A 21,229-nucleotide genomic window follows, 5' to 3' on the forward strand; every position below is an offset into this window, starting at 1 on the left:
TCTCTCTCATACTCATATTCTCTCTTTCAAACTTTGTACTACAACAGCAGCAGTCAGTACTAACTATTTTTCTAGGAGTAGTATATTTGACTTACCTCACTCACTCCACTCCCCAACAACAAAATCTCACGCACTACTGCGTGTTTTTCCCCTACACATTTTTTTTAAAATTTTTTTAAAACTTTTAATATAACTGAACAGAAATTTGTGCCGAAACCAAAAGAAAAGCTTCTCTCTCTAGAATTCGGCTTTGCTTCTTACTTTCTCAGCTTCTCTCTCTCTCCCTATATCTATATCTATACATTCAAAGGTAGATAAATATATAGATAGATACAGGAGGAGTTGTGGGGGGAGTGAGGGGGGGAGGGAAATGAATCGAATGTGATGGGAGGGGGATTTTCGCAGCTGTTTCCATGTTTCAACCCGGCGGTGGACGGGCGGGGTGAGCCGGAGGTTCTGTTTACTGCCACCGAACCGCTCGACGAAACCCTAGGTCACTCATTCTGTTACGTCCGGTCTTCTGCCCGCTTTCTGTCCCCTACTCATTCCGATCGCTTCGTTTCGCCTTCGCAGTCCCTCCGGTTCGACGCCGAGCAGGTTCCGAAGCAGTCCAGACCGGCTGGTTTGCCGCCGGAGACCGGTTTTAGAACGATTTCGGGGGCTTCCGTCAGTGCCAACACTTCCACTCCTCGGACTGTCCTCCAGCTTGACAATATTTACGACGATGCCACTGCCACTGAGATTAGTAATACGACGACGTCCTCTGCCGCTGCTGGTGCTGGTGCGGGGAGTAGTAGTCTTCTAGGTTTTAGTGCTGGCGTCAAGGGGAGTGTTGTTAATGGTTTTGAGAGTACGTCGTCCTTCAGCGCTTTGCCTTTGCAGCCGGTGCCACGAGGCGGAGCCGGAGAAGCTTCGGGTCAGATGGAGCGGGCATTTTTCATGTCCGGTCCGATCGAGCGCGGGGCACTCTCGGGTCCGTTGGATAGTACCGGAGGAGGCTCCGATGGAGGTAACAGAGTTCCATTCTCGGCGCCCTTGGGGGGTATGTATGTGAAAAAGAAGAGGAGGAAGGGCATTTCGGGGATTCGGAAGGCATTTTACAGGAACTTCCCAGAAAAAAAGCGACCGTGGGTGGTGCCCGTGCGAAACTTCGTAGGTGGCCGGAAGGATGTCTCCGGCGGCGGCTCCGGTGAGCCGGAGATGCCGTGTGACAGCAATGTGCAGTGGGCTCTGGGGAAGGCGGGGGAGGATCGGGTACACGTGGTTGTTTCGGAGGAGCTGGGGTGGTTATTTGTCGGGATTTATGATGGGTTTAACGGCCCTGATGCGCCTGAATTTTTGATGAGTAATTTGTACAAAGCTATGTATAAAGAGTTAGAGGGTTTGTTTTGGGATAATGAAGACACTAGTAGTAGTACTCAAGAAGTTACTTTAACTGCAGAAAATATAGCTTCTGTGGAGGATTCGAACGACCCATTGAGTTCGAATCAGTTGGTAGAGGGCAGAGCTGTGGGGAGGGTTACGGAAATAGAAGAAGGTGAAAGTGAGTCAAATTTAGACGAGACTACTAGTAGGGCATCAGTTAAGAGGGTGACTTTCCAATCAGGGGAGATCCAGGTTAGGAGGAGGAGATTATGGGAATTTCTGGCAGAAGAGGATCCGGAAGACGGACTTGATCTTTCGGGTTCAGATAGATTTGCATTTTCAGTTGATGATGCAATTAGTGTTAGCAACGCTGGATCAGCAGTCAGTAGAAGATCACTGTTATTGTCGAAATTGAAGCATGGATTGTTGATTAAGCACAAGGAGAGTGGGAGTTTGTTTCCTTGGAGGTTTGGTTTGGCCGGAAAAGAGAAGCAGGAAGTGGAAGTAGAGGAGAATCGAGTGGCAGAACAGATTAGTTGTAGAAGTGGGAGAATGCGGAAGGTGGGACCTGTTGATCATGACTTGGTGTTGAGGGCAATGTCGAGGGCTCTTGAAGTGACTGAGCATGCATATTTGGATATGACCGATAAGGTTCTTGATCGGTATCCAGAGCTTGCACTGATGGGCTCTTGTTTATTAGTGGCGTTGATGAGGGATGAGGATGTATATGTGATGAATGTAGGTGACAGTCGTGCAATTGTGGCACAGTATGAGCCTGATGAAGTTAGCTCCAGTGCACAATTGAAAGTTCCAGGTGGCAGTGGGTCAAATTCGGAGGGAGGTATATTTGATGAATCAGCAGATGCCACTGAAAGAGAGACTGAGGTGGCAAATGAGGCTTCTTTTCAAGCTATGAAGTTGACGGCATTGCAGTTGTCCACTGATCACAGCACTAGCATTCAGGAAGTAAGTGTTTGTAATTTTTTTTAAATCTCTTCACTAATGTATTAGCTTTTTATCGCTATTTTGTTGTCACTCAGTGAATAACAATCTCTTTCAGTTGTGCTCCTCTGGCAGTTGCTTGCATAGTTTGTTATGGCAGGGATTAGGATACTTGAATCTAAACATTATTTAGTTTATACTTGTAGTGCTAGCTTGAAGAATTGGCAGTACCCTTTTTTTCTTTAGCTGAATTTCATCTTTGCTGACTAGTAGGATTCAATCTGCCTTCCTATTTTAGTTTCCATTTTGTTTTAATGTGCTTAGAGCAGTATCTCTGAGCATAATAAACCATCAACGTGGCAGATGTTTAATGTACACTGCTAGCAGAATGTCTGAGGCAATTAGCTTTTCTGTGAGAGTAGTAAGGTTTGTTGTGCGGCTGTTGTGCCTGTGAAGAAATTATTGACTGTATCAGGAAGGTGCAAGTTTTTTGGTTGTGAGTTTTTAAGTACTGCAAATGTAAATTGAGTGTAAGAACAAGTCAATTTGATTGGTAAGGGTTCTGAATTGATGATTTGGTTGCTTGAGTTCAAGCTTCTGAATGGATGATCAGGAAGTTACCCTTTGTCTCTTTCAGTGTTACCTTTTATCCACTCTCATCTTCAGATTATTCAATTGCAAAAGAAAACAAGAAAATAGAGCCAGCTTCTGACAGCTAGTTTCCTTGTCCTTGTTTGGACTATTAGTTGGTGGCCAACTTTATTAAACACCGATGATCTGTTTGACTAATACTGAACTATGGAATATTACATTAAGTCCTAGAATATGTTTTCTAACTTGATCTTGCAAATACAGCTTGTCTTTCCTTTTCGTTTTAGCCCATTATCACATGAGATCTCTAGCTTGTAGTAGCTTTGCTGGTGGGTCCTTCAGAGTATGTATCTTGTTTGAATTGAAGAAGAAGAACAACTGATAAATGAGCAATTTTTTTGGTTTTTGATGTTTTAGTTATAGTGATTTAGGGCCTCATGCAGTGAGGTTCTTATATTTTATAGCGTCAACAAGGAGTCCTCTATTTTTCAATTCCAATTTGTATGAACCACTGGAAAGCAACTCTGTATATACTATACACCATGCACCACTTCTATAAGCACCTGGTTTGTATTTAGAGTCGGTGTGAAAGTGACTTGTTGATTGAGGACAAGGTGACTACATTAATTCACCTTGTGGATGGATTTAAATAAGGCAATAATATCACTATCTTGCTTATTTTTTATTTCCAAATATCATGAATGTAAATCAAAGGTGGTTAGAAATTGCGAAGACCAAATTATGGTTAATTTTTTAATTTGTCATGAATCTCTTCCTTATCCGATTAGCATGCTGCAAGGCCTCTACTTCTCGGTACAGGAGTCAACTTTGCAAATATCATCTTTTCTTTGTTGTTTTCAATGGCTTGGTGAAGTACAATAGCTGCTGTAGGCAATGCATGGGTAATACTCTATGTTAACTATTATGATTGAAATCTTCAAGTTATGATTGCAGTAAGCAATGCATTGGTGTTATTTTGTGTGTCCATACTTTTACAAGAAAGTCAGCAATAACGGTTTTTGCGCTGTTTTACACAGCATATATCTGTATAATTTGTCCAGTCTAGATGATAGTATGATACATTATCTTCATATCTGTTATTGGGCAAACTTACGGTAAGAATGGACCTTTCTCTTTCTGTGCAATATTATACAATCTCTTTGTGGGGCCTTCCCCCTCTATGCAATATCAGAGGACCTTTCAGGCTTTTTAAACTATTATTCATGTTTTGAGTCATAGTCCTGTTGCAAGATAGAGAGACAGTACTCCTTTCAGTTTCCTGTTCTCCTATATGACTGAGATATCAATTATATGACAGTAAACCTCTAATTTATGATTTACTAGTTTCTGTGGAAGTATTCCATTCTTACCTTTAGTGTTTTTAGTACATTACGAATCTTAACATTTGAAGTTGGTCTATTTAGAGATAATAGTTTTGGGACTACTATGGGCAATAAAAAAGAGATGACAAGATTATGATACTCTGCATGCACTTAATATCATTTGCATGTTGGGTACTGGATGGCAACTTTTCCATTTTATCTACAAATTGCATTGCTCAATATCATTCTCTTAATATCCTTTTTGCAAGTTTATTGTGCATGCAGTTATTTATTTTGTGAAGTTGCCTATCCTGGACCCTTTTTATGGGATAAGCGCATGATTCAGTCCCTCCCTCATCCCCCGCAACAAAAGGGGGGGGGGGGGTAGTCTGATTTATGCAGTTTAAGGTATTAAAATGGGATAATATTCATTTCATTTGCTTGTTTGATGTTGCATTCATTGTCCTGTTCCTGCTTTTTTTGCTTTCATTTTTTTTAATCCTGTTTCTGTTTAATAGCATTTGATTATCTTTTTCTACTATCTAAACTCAAAAGCATTCTAATTATGATTTTGTAACCTATCCTTGGAGTTTGTGAATGGATTCTTTTCTTCTGACTTGTGTCAGGAAATCATTAGGATCAAGAATGAACACCCTGATGACAACAATTGCATTGTCAATGATAGAGTTAAAGGTCGTTTAAAAGTTACCCGTGCATTTGGAGCTGGTTTCCTTAAGCAGGTTTGCTTTTAACTTCTGTATTTTGCAGTTATTATCTGTGCTCTAATCATGTCCATCAGAACAAAGATGAGAGTTGTTAGAAATTTGTTTGGCATACTGTGCATGGTCCAGTTTAAGGTCACTTTATAACTTTAGTTTCCTTTGGAGAGAGGCACTTTCCGAGTATTTATGAAGCGAGCAAAAAGGAGAACTCCAGATCATGATTGACGTCAATGGGTACTGTTTTCATGTACTATCTGTCGAATTTCACTACTAATCTGTCATCTTATCTGCTGTCATCCTCTCCATATTGAGCAATATATCCAATCGACTATTCTCTCTGTCCTTTGTGAAACATTGTTCTCCTCCCCCTCCCTTGAAAACACCATTGGCAAAAACATCCTGACTGGATACTCCCAATCTTTGTTTCGAATTGTTGCAATGACTAAAAGATGGAAATTTAGAAATCTTTAAACTTTGAGATTGGGTTTTTTTTCTTTTTCTTAACTGCACCACGAACACCTGGAAATGTGAAGCATCCTGATGCACGCTTATGTAGTAATGTATGCCAACGGCATACTATCACTCATTTTATATCTTGGACATTGTTTTAATATGCGTTGCTAGTCTGAATAACATTTTGAGATGTCTGTTTCTGCAGCCTAAGTGGAATGATCCCTTACTGGAAATGTTTCGGAATGACTACATTGGAACTGCTCCTTATATCTCCTGTTCACCTTCTCTTCGGCACCATAAACTGTGTCCCAGAGATCAGTTTTTGGTCCTGTCATCTGATGGATTGTATCAGTACTTGAGCAACCAGGAAGTGGTTTCTTTTGTTGACAATTTCATGGAGAAGTTTCCAGATGGCGACCCTGCTCAGCACCTGATAGAAGAGCTTTTGTTACGTGCAGCTAAAAAAGCAGGTATATTCACTCTGCTTGCCCTGATAGAAGTTGGTATTAAAACTTTTTATTGATTCCGTCAAAAGCAGCGAATTTTCTTTTTAACATTTGCACATGATGGGAGTAGCATGGGGACTCGAGGAAAGATATGCTTGCAAAACTCCTCTTTAAACTTGGTTTATCTGGCTTGTCTGCTGTCAATATATGTGAAGTTATTGATGCAGTCTGGATTATAGGTGTTGCTTTTGGAAACTTTGAAGGTTGCTAATTATTGGTGGGTAGTGTCCAACTCCTTTCTGTATTGTACTATGTCTTTGTCCTTCAAACCATCCTGAGAACACTTTATCAATAAGGGAAAAAATACATTGTGGACTAAGTTGGTGTTAAACTTACTGTAAATTAGGACAGGTTTCATTATACAGCTATTTGATCTTTGCAAATAGTGAATCCAACAATTAATTGGATGATATTACTAAAAACAGTATCCTACTTTTTCACAAGTAATCATTATTTAAATTTAAGTACTTACTAGGAAATCATGCATCACATGTGTGCAAGAGTTCTTTTTGAAATGGTTTTATGTGTTATCAAATTTTGGCCTGCTTCCATTTCCCAACTTCACCCTCCCTTCTCCACTGAATAACGGTGGCAGGTGCTCAGATATGCAAGTTTTGCCACTAAATGCCCAAAAAGTTTATGATCACTATAACAGTGTCAGAATTTTAACACAAGACCGTATGAAGTTACAAAACTAATCCATGTCATTGTTTTACGTGATCTTGATATTACTCAGTCTGGTATTTACCCGTCCAGTAGATTTTTAAGCCCCCTCACAAAAATAACTTCTCCTCTATAAGCAAATAGCACATGAGCCATCTCCTGGAAATAATGTTTCCTTTAGCATCAGGTGTTGGGCCTGGATTCTTGTTGTTCACTCCTGCGATGTTCTTTTGCTGCACATGCTTTGTAGCTTAATACAAGAGTTGCGTATCCTCTTAATGCATGAGAAAACATCTAGGCCAGCATAGTAAGGATAGAATTCTCTTTTGAGTAAGGATAGAATTCTCTTTTGTCTGCAGGAATGGATTTTCATGAACTACTGGACATTCCCCAAGGTGATCGGAGGAAGTACCATGATGATGTCACTGTGATGGTGATATCACTTGAAGGAAGAATTTGGAAGTCATCAGGAAAATACCCTTGAGTTGGCATAACTGGTAGAATCTCTAAATGGTCTTTGTCTCTAGAGCTTCGATCCTCCGGCTGTGTTGACAGCAGGGATTAGGGAAGTTTAAGAACCAATTTTCTTGGTTATCAAATTATAAGCATAGAGTTCGTGGGGAATCCTGAGAGCAGGATCATCAATGCTCAAAGCAATGTGAAAAAAATGGGTCAGGGAAAGGTATAGAAATTTTTGTAGTTGGGACCGCTGGAAAGTGCTTTTAGGCAACAAAGTAACAGGAAAATTTCTTTTCCTTATCTTTTTTATTCGGTTCTAAATTTTGCATAGATGCACGATATGTGATTCATTGTGTATCTCTTCGTTTCGCATTTTAGCGCCAAAAGCTGTGTTTGTAAGATGGTGGGTTGGGGGGGGGGGGGGTTTAGAACAGTTCTTAGATCCGCTATAGTCAAAAGGCGAGAATTTGTAATTTTGGAGGTGGGGCTTCCACCTATGCGGCTTATAAATAGAAATATTTTACCCCGGATGTCTGTAAAATTCAGCAACGTTGCAGGCCACTCGAGGGCAGGTACAGTTGATGTTTTGCCTCTTAGGACCTCAATGAGCAAAATCCTGATGCTACAAATCACAGCAAAAACTCTGGCTTACTTTTATGGTAAAACAACTTGGGCATTTTTTTGCAAATTTGCACTAATAACTGATAGTAACAGCGGATGTGGTTCTCGTACATAAAAATATGCATGCAGGTTTAGCACTCCAGTTACAGTTTTGGTTCATTCGATGATGGCTTCTTCCATATATATAGGGTTGAGTGAAACTAGACTTTCAGCATAAATTCGACCTTCAAACAAGGTTGAAGACTCGAAAATGTCATACTCCTTGAGATCTGCTGCTTCTAGTTCATCCGGGAGGAGAGAGGATGAAATCAACCGCCCGGATCTACTCTCCAGAAGAAGTTGCTTGTCATCCTTCCAAAGGCAGAGCGGAAGACGAATTCCAATTGTAAAAGGCCCCAGGGAGAATTTCTTCGTCCAAGACTCTTCAACCCCGTACTCCATCATTACCCTACCCATATATCAATGACCTGTGGAGGGGCTGGGTGCTCCTCCGGCAAGGAGGTGCATAAAATCAAGGCCAAGGAATCATTTAAGCTAACAAAACTGGGTTCTTTGTTTTCAACAAGACCTAAATCTCCAACACAACTAGGAGGGTAGTGGATCACGTCAAACACCTCGGCCCTCATATCAAAAGAAAGGATACAGTCAGTGTCGCAGGGTTGAGCCAAGGCATGCCAGGCACGCCAGTGGAAGCGCCCCTGAAATAACAGGTTGCATCGGGCAAAAAAATGATAGAAGGGCAAGATCACATCTCTTAATTCTCTCCAAGAATTTGTGTTGAGAGAGTATAGTTCAGCTTGGTATTGACGGCCAGGACTATACTCTATAGTTTCCCAAAATAGAATCCTAACAACCTTGTAATCATTGGTGGATGAATCAAATCCGATTCCTACACCATCTGTCATAGGACGATAATATTCAGGGCATCCAAAGGGGCTGGGAGGAAGTTTCCTTAGTTCACGAGTGGCAGGATTACAGAGATATATGTCCATGCCATCGGTAATGCAAACGATGCCATTGCATGGACCAATCAAGTGGGCAGCTTCAAGATTGCGATGGTAAAACCAAGTAACTTCTATAGGTGGGCGAAGACAGAGAGAGAGAGATTTTTCTGCTTCATCATTGTTGGAATGGAAGGATATCATGGTTTGGTTCTCGTGCTCGATGTAGCGCTTGAGCATATCAATGAAGGAGGGGCTTTTGATCAAACCACACCAAGCTTTACAAACACACCTGATTTTCAACAGGGATTTGACGGGCAATCTCATTAGGATCTCCATCATCACTTCCTCGGGCAGGTCCATCCTACAATCTTGGTGGAAGCGTTTTCCTATACCATGTATATCAGTCTGTTGGTTGTTGTGTTTCTGAAGGGGAAACAAAGAGGTTAATATTGGTGGGCGGGTCTTGCTATAGGAGGGTGTGTTTCTTTTTTCCTTCAAAATATGTACGAGGAATGTCCAGCAAACTATAGGGTAGACTTTTGCTTGAAAATTTGTATATACTTTACATATGGATTTGTCTGAGGAAGGATTTCTGTTACATTTGGATGGTCTTTTCCTTGTCAAACTACTCTTAGCTTTCCATTCTAAATCCTAATGGAACTAAAACACGCCTAATTTCCCTTTGATTCCGATAGAACCTTCAAATCCTCCAAACTCCTCTCTACTTTGTCTGCTTTCCAACTGTTAATCTTTCCGGCCAAAGCTCTTTCGTGCTATCTACCTTTTTTTTTTTTTTTTTTTTAAAAAAAAAAAATCTGGGGTGCTCTTTCATATCATAAGCATGGAGTTCGAGAAAATCCTGGAGCAGGATCATCAATGCTCAAGCAGAGTGAAAAAACTGGGTCCGGGAACTTTGGTAGTTGGGAATGCTGGGAAGTGCTTTTAGGCACTAACTAACAGGAAAATTTTTCTTCTCACCCTTTCAATGCTCAAGCAAAATGAGCAAACCAAGCATGTTTTCGTAGTACTAAATGTTTCTTACGATGCCAAGTAAATACTCCCATCTCCCAGCAAGAAATTCAGAAAAACAAAAACTTGACAAAGAAAAGAAAACTTGGATTATAGACAGGAATACTTTACCAAGTTGTCTGCGTAAAAATTTAGTACAGTTGCAGGGCCACTTAAGAGCAAGTACAGTTGATCTTTGCCCCTTCTACCTAAATAAGCATAATCCTGATACTACAAGTTACAATAACGCCTCTGGCTTACTTTGGACTAGAGTAATTTGAGAAAATAAACTTGCACTCTGTCAGGCATAGCAGCATGGCTAAAACTATAGTTATGACAATTAGTACACCTAAGCTATCGAGGCAAGTGATGCAGCCCTCGATTGCACCCAGGATATCACATCTTCTCGAGTTGCCACAAAGAGGCCTCCTGCTTTATCTTCCCTCAGTTTAAAAGGAGCAGCAAGCTTCTCCGCATGTGAAGCAAATGCGTTGGCCAAACCTTGAGAGTACTTGTGACTTCCTGCTCCAGTGCTTGCAGATAGCACTTCTGGCAATGCCTCTCGGCGCTGGACAAGTTTTGTTAAGGTTTGCATCCATTCTTCCAATGCAGTATGTGCTGCACCAACGGAGAGTGATCGGACATTTAATCGCCATTCCTCCTCAGTCCTAGTATGTAAACCTGGATATAATCCATACATTGTCCCCAAATAAAGAAGCTCATGAGCTCTCTCACGGAGATTTCTGTTCCGAAAAATATCAATCAAGCAATTACAGAAAGGCCTCCTTGCATCAACAGCAGTGTTACTGAGTATTCCTTTGAATTCCTGTTTCACATTCTCAAACTTAGTATCTTCTTCTTCCAACGACTTGATAAAGGCAACCAAATTTTGGTTAGCCTTGTGTAAACACGCAAGGACCTTGTTTACATCTTCACCTTCACAGTAGGACACGACGGACAGCAAACACCCACAAAGCCTATCATCTGGTTTGATACCACCATTGACTGAACTCTCAAACACCTGAACCAAATCATCAATTCTCTTCGCTCTTCCTAGGCACTGAATCAAACATGTACATCCCATGACATTGAGCTCAACACCCTTCTCGGACATCTCCTCAAACATCCTCATTGCCTTGTCAGCATTCCCACCACTGCCATATATATTAAGCATCGCAGTATAGCTCCAGCTGTCCGGTTTACGGCTTTCAGATCCCTTCATATCCTCAAACAGCCTCTCAGCCTCTTCTTCCAACCCAAGATCAGCACACATGCTCAACAAAGAATTATACAATATGAAATCCACAGGCCATCCATTCAATCTCATCCGATCCCAAAGCTCCAAAGCATCTTTAGCCCATCTTGCCTTCCCATAAATCCTAATCAATGCTGTTAGCGTTTTTTCATTCGGGGTAATCCCTGAATCCAACATTTCCTCAAACAAACTCCTAGCCAGTCCAGGCTTCCCGGCCTTACCCATTGCTTCCAGTAGTGTATTATACACAACTAAATTAGGTTGTACCCCAAGTGACTTCATTTCTTCCAAAACATACCTTATACCATCATAATCCCCTGCTTCACCGAACACCTTCCCCAACACAGCAAAAGCAATAGGATCAGGCTTCCAACCACTGGCCCTCCCTCTCTCATACAAACTCATCACCTCCTCAACTTTCCTCAGCTTTGCATAAACATCAAGAACAGCAGAGTAAGTCACCTCATCAGGCATCAGCCCAGTTTTATACATCCTCTCAAACCACTGGACCGCCTTATCGAAAAGATTACATCTTTTTGCACAAGTGATGATAGTAGAATAAGTAATATTATCGAGCTCAACCCCATTTTCAATCATCTCATTAGCAAGGTTCTCCACGTGCTGAAACTGCCTGCCAAACCTCAAAGACTTCATTGTCACATTATAAAAGATTGTTTCTAGAGGAAACAAATTCAGAGTCTTAATCCAATTGAAAAAAAGAAGAGTCTTTTGCCAACTTCTCAAACTGTTGAGCACCAGCAGGGCATTATCTCTATTGGGTGGATGTGGGATTTCTTCAAGAATTGCCTGAAAAGCAGCGTCATCAGCAGGGTCACAATCATTGAGTTTCTTGGCAAAGTGTTTGAGGTCTCTGATTTGAGGATTGTAGGAATAAGAAGAGCGCTTCTGGCGTTGGAGAGAGAGGACAGACGGCTTTGGCTTTGTGGGATTGACCCATACGGACTTAGGTTTGGATAAGAGTTGATGGGATTCATTTGGTCGGTCAGAAAGAATGGTGTTGGAGAGAGGCTTCAGCTGCTCGGATAAAGATGGGGTTTTTCTCTTTCGGGATTCTGCTTTTCCTGGAGCAGTTTTTGGAGGAGATTTGGATGAAGTGCAAAAAATGGTGAACTTTTTGGTGGAGATTCTTAACGGAGAGGTGAAATGTGGTGGCTGATTTTTGTCTGAAGGATATGATATGTTGCAGTGGTGAACATCTAAAACGGCTGAGAGTTTTGCAGCCATGGCGAAATGGGGAGGGGAGGTGATGCCGGGTTTTGGTTTCTGGGAAGATGGGGGTTTGGGTTTAACCAAAGGAATATCTATCCATTCAATTCATGCTTGACAGTCTTAACAATGACATGGATATTTTTTTGGGTTTGGGAGACCTTATCCAGTGACAGTCAAGTGATTCTCTGAATGTAAGCCCCAGCAATAAAAGCTTTACAAATAAAAACATTCGCGGTAAGATTGGGAAAAAGATGTTCCATTAAAAGGGGTTGGGAGTAATGATTATTAATGGAAGAGGAACTGTTGACATAGGAAAATGATAGCCAAAATAAATTACGGACTTAAAAAACAAGATTTCAAAAGCTGTGGAGGATTTCAAGTGGGAATGGTAGGATAAATGTTGGTCAAAGAAAACCATGTATGCAAAGTTGTTGAATTCCCGAAAGATTATAAGGGGACTAAAATGAAGAAGAGAAGGGATTATTTAAGTATACAGAGATTTCAAATTTGCATGGAGATTGGAGTGTCGAAAGAAGGATAAAACTTGGTTTCCACTAAAATTTGAAAAAGATTAGGGGTCAGAACTCAGAAGGGGAAAGGGCTACAGAGGGAAGAGTAAGGGATGGAAAAGAATTTTATTGAATTCACCAAAAAGAGCAGAAAAGATTAGAGGTATTGAAAATGGCAGAGGAACTAAAGTGTAGAGGAAAGAATATGTAATCTAAAAAAAGGAGACACAGAAAATGCGTTATAAATTCACGAGTTGTTGCTCCCTTAATTTCATGTGCTGGTAAAAGGTAAAGACCGAAGGCCAGTACCTGTCCTTGGATGCGGGGAAAACTGAACTGAATAACCTGTCAACGCGATTTGGGATTGGATTAAAACTTCAATGGTTTTGCTAATGCAATTTTGTTTGACCATTTCATGTTTTAGAGAGATTCTTTGGTGGATGCAGACTGCAATCGTTATGTTCATACGCACCAAATAATAGATGCACTAGCACAACAGAGGTTAACACTGATACAACAATTGTAAGGAGGACAAAGATAGTAACGCATTAAATTGTGCTTGAACTTATGGGCAGCGTTATTGGTATTACAAAAATGTGGTGAAAAATCATGATATTCGATACAAGATCCTGTACTATTAATCAGCCTCAACTCCTAAGAAGAAGTTTTCTTATATGATTCTCAACTCTCTTTCTGATAGAAGAATCAGGATAGCGCTCTGTCACCTCAGCTGCAAACGAGAAGATGAGAGCTTTTCTGGCAGTTCTTATGTCAACACCCCGTGCCTGGAAATAGAAGAGCTGGTCCTCCTCCAGGTCACTTATAGCAGCTCCATGGGAACATTTAACGTCATCGGCAATGATCTGGAGATTAGGTTTAACATTCACGGTTGCCCTAGGTTCCAGGAGCAGGCTTCTAGTGAGTTGTCCAGCATCTGTTTGCTGAGCGAATCTGCATGATCAGATATATATCAGACGTGAATTACTTGTGGAACTATACTTGGAAGAAAGCACCTACACAATGTAGACAGCTTATCCCCAGCACCCACTACTGGATGCACTTTTTGAGGATATGAGATCACCATAACAAATAAGAAAGCACCATTACACCATGCATTTTATTATCATGCGAATTAAGAATGGCTCTTATCTGTACCCAGTATTGCTGTGTAAGTGATATAATGTTTCTTAAGGGTTATGCCCGTCTTATTTGTAGCAGTCAAATTGCTTCATTGAACGAAAAACTTTGATGGAAACCAAAAAAGAAATCACCATTGCAATTTAGTACCCATTCCAATGCAGACAAATACTCAGGAAAAAGAATGTGATGGAACAAGACGGGCTAGGATTTTTATTCCAGGTAACGCGTGTAGAAATGTCTTTGAGACTCTCTGTTCCAGTGCCACAGCCCACTGAATCTCCCAAGTTAAAAAATAACATAAAATAAAATTAAAGAAGAAGAAGATAGACAGAAAGACTCTTAGTAGCATGAAGACAAGGTTGGCAGCTAACCTATAGATGCATAATTTCCCATTAAATGTTCACCTTCATGAACTTAAGATTTCAAGAAACCAGGAGGAAGGAACCTATTTGCTCAATCAAGAATAGCAATTGATAACTTGAAGTTTGATAAACATGGTGAGCCACAGTAGTTTTTTCTTACACTAGGACAAGGTGGAAAGGGAACCCAGCAGTAAGATAATTGTCAGGCCAGATGAACAACATACTCAGTAACTCACCATTTACAAAACGCACAATAATGCATACGGAAGCAAAGAATACCTGTTGACTTGTATGTTTCCGTCAAAAACAGCCTGACCCGATGAATGGGCTACTATACACTTGTGAAGTTGGCGAGAAAATCCACGTGGATGATCCAAAATCAGTCTACTATGCAAATCTTGCATTTGAGCACCAAAAGATAAATGAAAGGTGGATAATTCTGTACTTGTCTCTGGACCATATTGCTGTACATGAACATTGTGCCGACTCAGCTTCCCTCCAGTGCTTAGCTCTATAAGCTCGTAAGTGCTAGCTGATTCCTGAAAATAAATGCATAACATTGGAAATACTCAACAAATATTAAGATTAATCAAGCTTTACAGAAAATAGAGTGAATTACATGCAAGACAGACATGGGATGAATAATAAGTAGCACAGGTACAGTGAACTTGACATATTAGGATGGGACTGGAGAAAAAAGCCAATAAAAAAAATGAAGAAAGGATGAGGGTGACTGTATTTCAGAGCAACAAGAGTTGAACTCAAAATTTCAGACTAAAAAGGCTAACAACTTAGGAAGCTGAGATGATTGTGTTGAGATTTAGGATAAGCTTTAAAAATTTCTTTCCAATCTCCAGAATGTCAAACAAAATGTTGTTAGACAGTCATCCATGCCAAACCTGGGGAAGAGAATCTATTAAACACAGTAATCTGCACCCTCTAATTCAAAAATCCGTGATACAAGTTTGAAATATCTGTTGCAGAACCAACTAGTATAATTTACAAGGTCCGCTTATCAATACCTAGGCTTCATGATTTGGAAGAGCGATTACCCGACACAATATAATTGTGCATATGTTTTGCTAAACTAGGCACGATGCTAACCTGCCATCTGGGGATCTGAATTCTTATCCTATCTCTCCTGTCATTCCAAACCATAACGCTAGCCAACCTCTCCCATCATGGAAAAAGTACTATTCTTCCTTGATTGGATAAATGGCAAACTACTTATTTGGAGCAGAATATTTCAGTGAACAAGCCTTGTGTCCACTTGATATGTGATCCTTGTGTAAAATCAAAACAGCCAAGCTAAAATTCAATAACACCTACCCAAGAAAATATATATATCTCTAAATATCTATCCTCAATTTAACAGGTTAAATTAATCTTCCACTCGTTTAGACAACATAGATGCAGATTACATGTACTGCAGTGCGTTTATTAACAACAAATTTATGGAAAGAGTTGCACTAACAGCATGCCAAGATAATAATCATAATAGTGTAGTAGAATTTAAAGATTTACCTGTCGAACGGAGGTCCACTTGATATGAACAGCATTCAAAGACTGAGTTTGAATGTAAGAATGACTGACCTTAGCCCCTTCCCCAACAACAACATCCATCACTGAATTAGTCCAATAGGACTTATCCCCATCCCCTCCCACATACTCCTCAACTATACCAATCTCCCCTCCCTTTTCCACCAACACCAACACCCTCGGGTTTGAAAGTGGCAAACTCTTCGACACCTTTTCACTCCCTTCAACAGAAAAATACCTCAAATGCAATGGTTTCTCAACTCGACAATCCTCAGGCACGTATACTAAAATCAAGTCAGGTGCACCAACACCGTTCAATGACCAAAACAAATCCCCTTGAAAACTGGACACATATTCAGACACCCTTTTCAATATAGCCTCAGAATTCAGGGTTGACAACCCTCCAACATAAACCCCATTAGGCAAATCCGACAATAAAGACAACGAATTTACCGCAAAACCGTCCACTATAGACAAATTGGGCAAAAGGGTCTCTGCAGTATCAATCAAAGAAGTGAAATTCTGTTGGGATGGGGATCCAATGGGTAAAATTTTTGAATTCTTGATAAAAGAAGTATCTGTGAACCTAAAAGGCTCATCTTTTCTAGTCGGCCAAGGAGTGGAGAGAAGGGACTCTGAAGAGGAGTCTCTAATCTTCTGGAGAGGTGAAGAAGAAGCAGAAGGGATTGAATCCTCAAGACTTTCAGCTAATTGAAGAACATAAGGGTCTGACAAGGCTGCTGAAATTGGTTTAAAAACTCCAACTTTATTTGTTTTTGGCCTGATTCCCGATATGGGCAGTGTTGGTTTTGGAAGATATGGAAACAGGTATAGAGATTGTGATGAATTAGGGGGTTTGAGAACAACGGAAGGAAAGTTTGCTAGAGCCATTGACCGAAAGAATGTGGGATTCTGTGTGTTGTGTGTGTTTTGTGGTGGAAGGAAGATCGGAGGAGAAGCTGCCTGCTGAGGTGAAAGTGTAAAACTAGTATCCTAACAGAATAAAAGGGTGAATGGAGTCATGAACAGTGACCGGTCCCTTGTCAACACCATTAGCATGTGCACAAATTTTGAAATTTCGCCCGTATTAAGGTAAACATTTATGGAATTGTATTTGAGTTGTGCCCTGCCCAGTTCGCTCACCATCTCATGATATCTCTCTTAACACCGGTTCAAGATCATATTCGACTATGATAATCGTCTCCTATTACAATATTTCCAACTGTGAGAAGTGCAGATTTGGGTGCAAAATGAGATTGATGCCTGAAAAAACCAAATAATGTAACCATGAATGCAGTAGAACAAGGTGTTGTTCGAGAAGCTAAATATCATAGCAAAAAAAAAAAAAGAAAATATCAGTTCAATGCAGTAGAATAACTCTTCTGTAAATTTAAATCCCTCACATTTCACAAAAATATTCAATTGGAGTGTTTTATTTCTTTTAATTGGTGCCACATTAAAATGCAATAATTCTAATTAAAAGACATGAGGGTAATTTAAGGATAACAAAAATTAAGATGAAAAAAAAGTGCTCACACTTATACTCCCAAATGCCAAGATTCATACTTTTTATATAGTAATGATAATGATAATGATATCTAGTGTGTTTCTTTTTTTCCTCAAAAATATGTACGAGGAACGTCCAGCAAACTATAGGGTAGACTTTCGCTTGAAAATTTGTAGTGTATACTTTCATATAACTTCATTCGCTCCGAAATTTGTCTGAGGAATTTGGATGGTCTTTTCTCCAAGTCAAAATACTCGTAGTTTTCCATTCTGAATCCTAATGGAACTAAGGGTCCGTTTGGTTGGACTGAAAATATTTTCCTATATTTTTCCTAGGAAAATATTTTCCATTGAAGTCATTTTCCTGGAAAATCACTTCCTTCCCCATAATTTTCCAGTGTTTGGTTATTTAGTGAAAATATTTTCCAAATTCCTTTTTTCATAATTTTCCGGAGTTTGGTTAGTCAATGAAAATAATTTTTGATATGTTTGTTGATATGTTGCAAATGTTTTTCTACCCTCAAAACATTCATTTCATTACAAGTTATTTTTAGTTTCTATCCATTACAATCATATTATCATTTTTATAAAATATTTATTCATATTACATCATGAATTCTTAAATAGAATTATTAATGATACTAATGTATTGGCTTTTTATCTTCTTTTTAAAAAAATCATTAAGGGGTGAAGAGTCTCTTTATCTTCCTTTTAAAAAAATCATTACGGGGTGAAGAGCAAACCAGGGGTAGTCTCTTCAACTATTACGGATCTCTCGTGGAGTTGCACCATATGGCAATTGTATTAAATCTGGATATAGTTTCAACATGGCATTGCGTACAATGCGAAAATAGCGATGTATGGTTTCAGTTGGCCTATACAAGTACCCCCCAACCACTCGAAACCTCAAATTATAGCCAACTATTTGCAGAAACATTAACAATTGCTCTCTTACTGACATATGAATGGTAGGCTGTAATAATCCTCTAATGGTGAGAGTATTTAGTAATTGGAAAAATGTAGTTTGGTCCATTCTAATTTGGTCTATACAATAGGAACTACTTCCATATAATATGCTATCCATGTAATCCTCTCTAGCTCGCTCCCTATTAACATGAGGTGGTTTAGGTATAACAACTGGAGTTTTATAGGTTTCAAGAGCTGCATATCCTGCTGTTAGGACTGAAGTGGCAGCACCAATTACAATAGCATCCTCACCATCATCACTACCGGGATCCATCTATGAAAATTTAATATATTTATTAATTGATTGCATGCATATAATCGTTAATTAAGTGAACTGTGGCAACTAAAGATAGTAACATGATACCAGAAGTCGCTGCCAGTGCCTCATGTTTAACATTGTTTAGTTAGTACCTGATGTTCAGTGAAAGTAAATGGTTTTTACATTGCTACTGTGACTTCAAATTGCATCATTAAGTTTTATACCTGGTAATAAATTTTGGAGATCATAATTTCATAACAAAGGTACAAAACTAATCAAAGTTGACTGAACTGTTAAAACTACAATACAAAGACAAACTGTTTTCCTCCTTGGAAATGGAGTGGAAATTTATCCTTTTTACACTACTCAAAACTTTTTCTTGTAAAACTGATGAAGTTCAACTAAAGAATTCATTCCAAACCAAAACATCTACGGCAAACTAGTCACACTTAGGAAAAAGACGTGTAAATAAGCATTTAGGAAAAGTCTGGAATTTGTGTGGAGCATTAGCTTGTGAATTTTTACTTTCACATATGATTGCCAATTAGTCAAGTAATCAACATCGGACACTGCTTTACATGATGGTTCCTCACTTGCATATTGAAGTAAAACACATAAGACAGGAAAATGAAATAACAACAATAGCAACAAGAATGAAAATCGTGACAGCCCATCTAATTTTAGCCCTCCACGATCAATCTTTTGTAAATGAATAATGTGACAGCCCATCTAATTCTAGCGTTCCAGAACTCATTTTCTGTACACAAAAGATGTAAGATTTTGTCAAGCAAAAACTGGTTTAGACCTATATAACAACTATTCATGAAGATTTTGTCAACTATTTATGAAGATAAATCCATTCGGGCATGAAAGCCCCGCAGATAGAAATTAGGACCTGGCTCTGTTCCAGTTTTCCACAATGTGAAAAGAACATCTGAAAGCTAGTGTTTCCTGATGTCACTGGAATATCAAGTGCTCTCTCTCATTGTTTGTCCTGGTCTAAAAGTTCTAGACTTATTATTTTAAATGTCTAAACAATGTGACTTTAGATTTACATGCTTCTAAAATTAGGGACATAACCTCAGCTAAATGTGTACAGGTATTACTCCTTAGAAAAACAAAAACTTTTAACTTGAAAATGCCAAAATGGGACCAGAATAAGGATTTTTTTCTTGATATTATAGAAGTTGGAACTTGGCACTTGATTTTTTTTTGGTTTCAAAGTTTTTGACTTATATTATTAATTAACCCCTTTTCAATCAAGCAGCTATGGCAAGAATCGGCCCGTGGCTTCACAAACTCAATGAATGCACTAAAACTTTTATAAATGGTCTCACCAGACTGTAAGAAAAACACTACCCTACCCAACCCGGATTCTGAGCAAGTTAGAGGGTCGAGACAAAAGCGCCAAGATTAATAATCAGATTCCAAGAATCATAAAACCCCCAAAACTCAGCAGCCAAATTAATTCATTAGCATCAATCAAATCAAATGTAACCCTAATCAGATAAGAACAAACTAAAACAAAAGCAGCCCACAAAATTCTTTCAAATCCAACTTCAAGAATCTACACCAGTAATTCTAGACAATTTTTCAAAGGAAAAGGGACGAAAAAAAACTAATAAGAGACCATCGTACCTCTGGAAAAACTTAAGGAGTTTTCACCCTTGTTGGAGATGCTGTTGCAGGAACAGGGATGAGACGTCGCTGCCAGAGTGGGGATGAGCCGTTGATATTGGCTGCTTTTAAAGGAAAAAAAAATGAGAGAGAGAGAGAGAGGATAATTGTAGCTGATTTTTAAAAGGAGAATACCTAATTGGAAGAGTAGCTTACCTCTGAAAGTGGGTCTTCGCCGGAGCTGGAGATGCCGCCGGCGAAGGGATTGGTTTGCCGATGAGATGTCGCTGGAGATGGCCGTTTATCGCTGCCGAAGAACGGATTGGTTCTTTTATCGATGGTTCTCCGTTGGGGCTGTGAAAAGAAGACTTTTCAACATCTAAACTACATAAAGCACCAACTGCTGAGTTACAGTTGATTGTGCTGGTTACCATGTGATTCTGCAGGTGATTTTGCCCTTTTCTGTCTTTCAACATTATATAGGGCCTCTTGCATCGTATGGACGCCTTTGATTACTGTTGCTTTTCTTCTCATTTTTCCTTTTGTCAACTTATTCCAATTGTGCCCTTTTATCTTGGTTTATTTGTAAGTTCCTTGTCAATTTTGTCCTTTTGTTTCTTGAACCGCTACAACTGCTACTTTCAAAGTGGTTTCTTTGTGTGCGTTTCTTAACCAGTCATCGTCCCCATGCAATTCTAGCATTCTTCTATCCTATTTCTCTACCCTTTTATATTGATGACAAGAATATAATTTTCTAGAAAACATACAAATCGACAAAAAAAGTTTGTGTGTCTCATAAATATAAATCAATTGTACTGCTTTGCTTTAACATATACTAAGTGTTATTAATATAAAGCAATCATAATTTACATTTTCCTTATAAATGAATCAATGTGGTATTGGTTTATTTAAAACAAGAGTTCTTTGATCAATAAATAAATATTTTATTAATGTTTAAATCTTCGAATCCTATTAATTTTTTAAAAATGCAAATAGTATTACTTTTAGTAACATTTGTTTATAGATGAATCAATGTAATATTTGTTGATTTCAAGGAGGATTATTCAATCAATAAATACAAATATATAATTTCTCAATTTATAACGTTAGATTATTAGAAATCATTAGTTTATAAATCTTTCTTAAACTACATAAAGCCCCAAGGCTTGAGCTACAGTAGGTTGTCCCCGTTTCAATGCAATTCTCCAGCTAATTTTGGACTTTTGTGTCTTTTTGCATCATGGGGGATC

General features: G+C 39.2%; 4 protein-coding genes across 4 annotated transcripts; 1 reads left to right on the top strand and 3 right to left on the bottom strand.

The window, feature by feature from the left end:
* The first annotated feature begins 384 nt into the window (after positions 1-384).
* Positions 385-7,323, top strand: LOC113781251 (protein phosphatase 2C 29). Its single transcript, XM_027327156.1, has 4 exons — positions 385-2,331; positions 4,847-4,960; positions 5,601-5,865; positions 6,924-7,323. The coding sequence occupies exons 1-4, from the start codon at positions 385-387 to the stop codon at positions 7,046-7,048; spliced, it is 2,451 nt and encodes an 816-aa protein (XP_027182957.1). The 3' UTR covers positions 7,049-7,323.
* Positions 7,324-8,087: 764 nt separating this feature from the next.
* On the bottom strand, positions 8,088-8,948 carry LOC113779995 (F-box/kelch-repeat protein At2g43270-like). Its single transcript, XM_027325821.1, has one exon. The coding sequence runs from the start codon at positions 8,946-8,948 to the stop codon at positions 8,088-8,090; it is 861 nt and encodes a 286-aa protein (XP_027181622.1).
* A 735-nt stretch (positions 8,949-9,683) lies between these two features.
* On the bottom strand, positions 9,684-12,261 carry LOC113779784 (pentatricopeptide repeat-containing protein At5g46580, chloroplastic). Its single transcript, XM_027325503.1, has one exon. The coding sequence runs from the start codon at positions 12,094-12,096 to the stop codon at positions 9,946-9,948; it is 2,151 nt and encodes a 716-aa protein (XP_027181304.1). The 5' UTR covers positions 12,097-12,261; the 3' UTR covers positions 9,684-9,945.
* Positions 12,262-13,087: 826 nt separating this feature from the next.
* LOC113781740 (protein ABCI7, chloroplastic) lies at positions 13,088-20,380 on the bottom strand. The gene is made up of 5 exons (XM_027327729.1): positions 20,196-20,380; positions 20,001-20,101; positions 15,617-16,894; positions 14,372-14,631; positions 13,088-13,541 (listed from the first exon to the last, which is right to left on the bottom strand). Exons 3-5 carry the CDS (start codon positions 16,520-16,522, stop codon positions 13,238-13,240), a joined length of 1,470 nt encoding a protein of 489 aa, XP_027183530.1. The 5' UTR covers positions 16,523-16,894; positions 20,001-20,101; positions 20,196-20,380; the 3' UTR covers positions 13,088-13,237.
* Positions 20,381-21,229: the final 849 nt, after the last annotated feature.

The sequence above is a fragment of the Coffea eugenioides genome, chromosome 8, assembly GCF_003713205.1.
Source record: "Coffea eugenioides isolate CCC68of chromosome 8, Ceug_1.0, whole genome shotgun sequence".
In the NCBI taxonomy this organism is placed as follows: domain Eukaryota; kingdom Viridiplantae; phylum Streptophyta; class Magnoliopsida; order Gentianales; family Rubiaceae; genus Coffea; species Coffea eugenioides.

What these genes read in the sequence shown, in the direction of transcription:
- LOC113781251 (XM_027327156.1), top strand. Translation starts at nt 385, where the DNA reads ATGGGAGGGGGATTTTCGCAGCTGTTTCCATGTTTCAACCCGGCGGTG. An exon ending in ACAGCACTAGCATTCAGGAA is followed by an intron (nt 2,332 to 4,846) that starts GTAAGTGTTTGT and finishes GACTTGTGTCAG; the next exon opens with GAAATCATTAGGATCAAGAA. An exon ending in ACGTGCAGCTAAAAAAGCAG is followed by an intron (nt 5,866 to 6,923) that starts GTATATTCACTC and finishes TTTTGTCTGCAG; the next exon opens with GAATGGATTTTCATGAACTA.
- LOC113779995 (XM_027325821.1), bottom strand. Translation starts at nt 8,948, where the DNA reads ATGGACCTGCCCGAGGAAGTGATGATGGAGATCCTAATGAGATTGCCC.
- LOC113779784 (XM_027325503.1), bottom strand. Translation starts at nt 12,096, where the DNA reads ATGGCTGCAAAACTCTCAGCCGTTTTAGATGTTCACCACTGCAACATA.
- LOC113781740 (XM_027327729.1), bottom strand. Translation starts at nt 16,522, where the DNA reads ATGGCTCTAGCAAACTTTCCTTCCGTTGTTCTCAAACCCCCTAATTCA. An exon ending in AGTGGACCTCCGTTCGACAG is followed by an intron (nt 14,632 to 15,616) that starts GTAAATCTTTAA and finishes ATTTATTTTCAG; the next exon opens with GAATCAGCTAGCACTTACGA. An exon ending in GGAAACATACAAGTCAACAG is followed by an intron (nt 13,542 to 14,371) that starts GTATTCTTTGCT and finishes CTGATCATGCAG; the next exon opens with ATTCGCTCAGCAAACAGATG.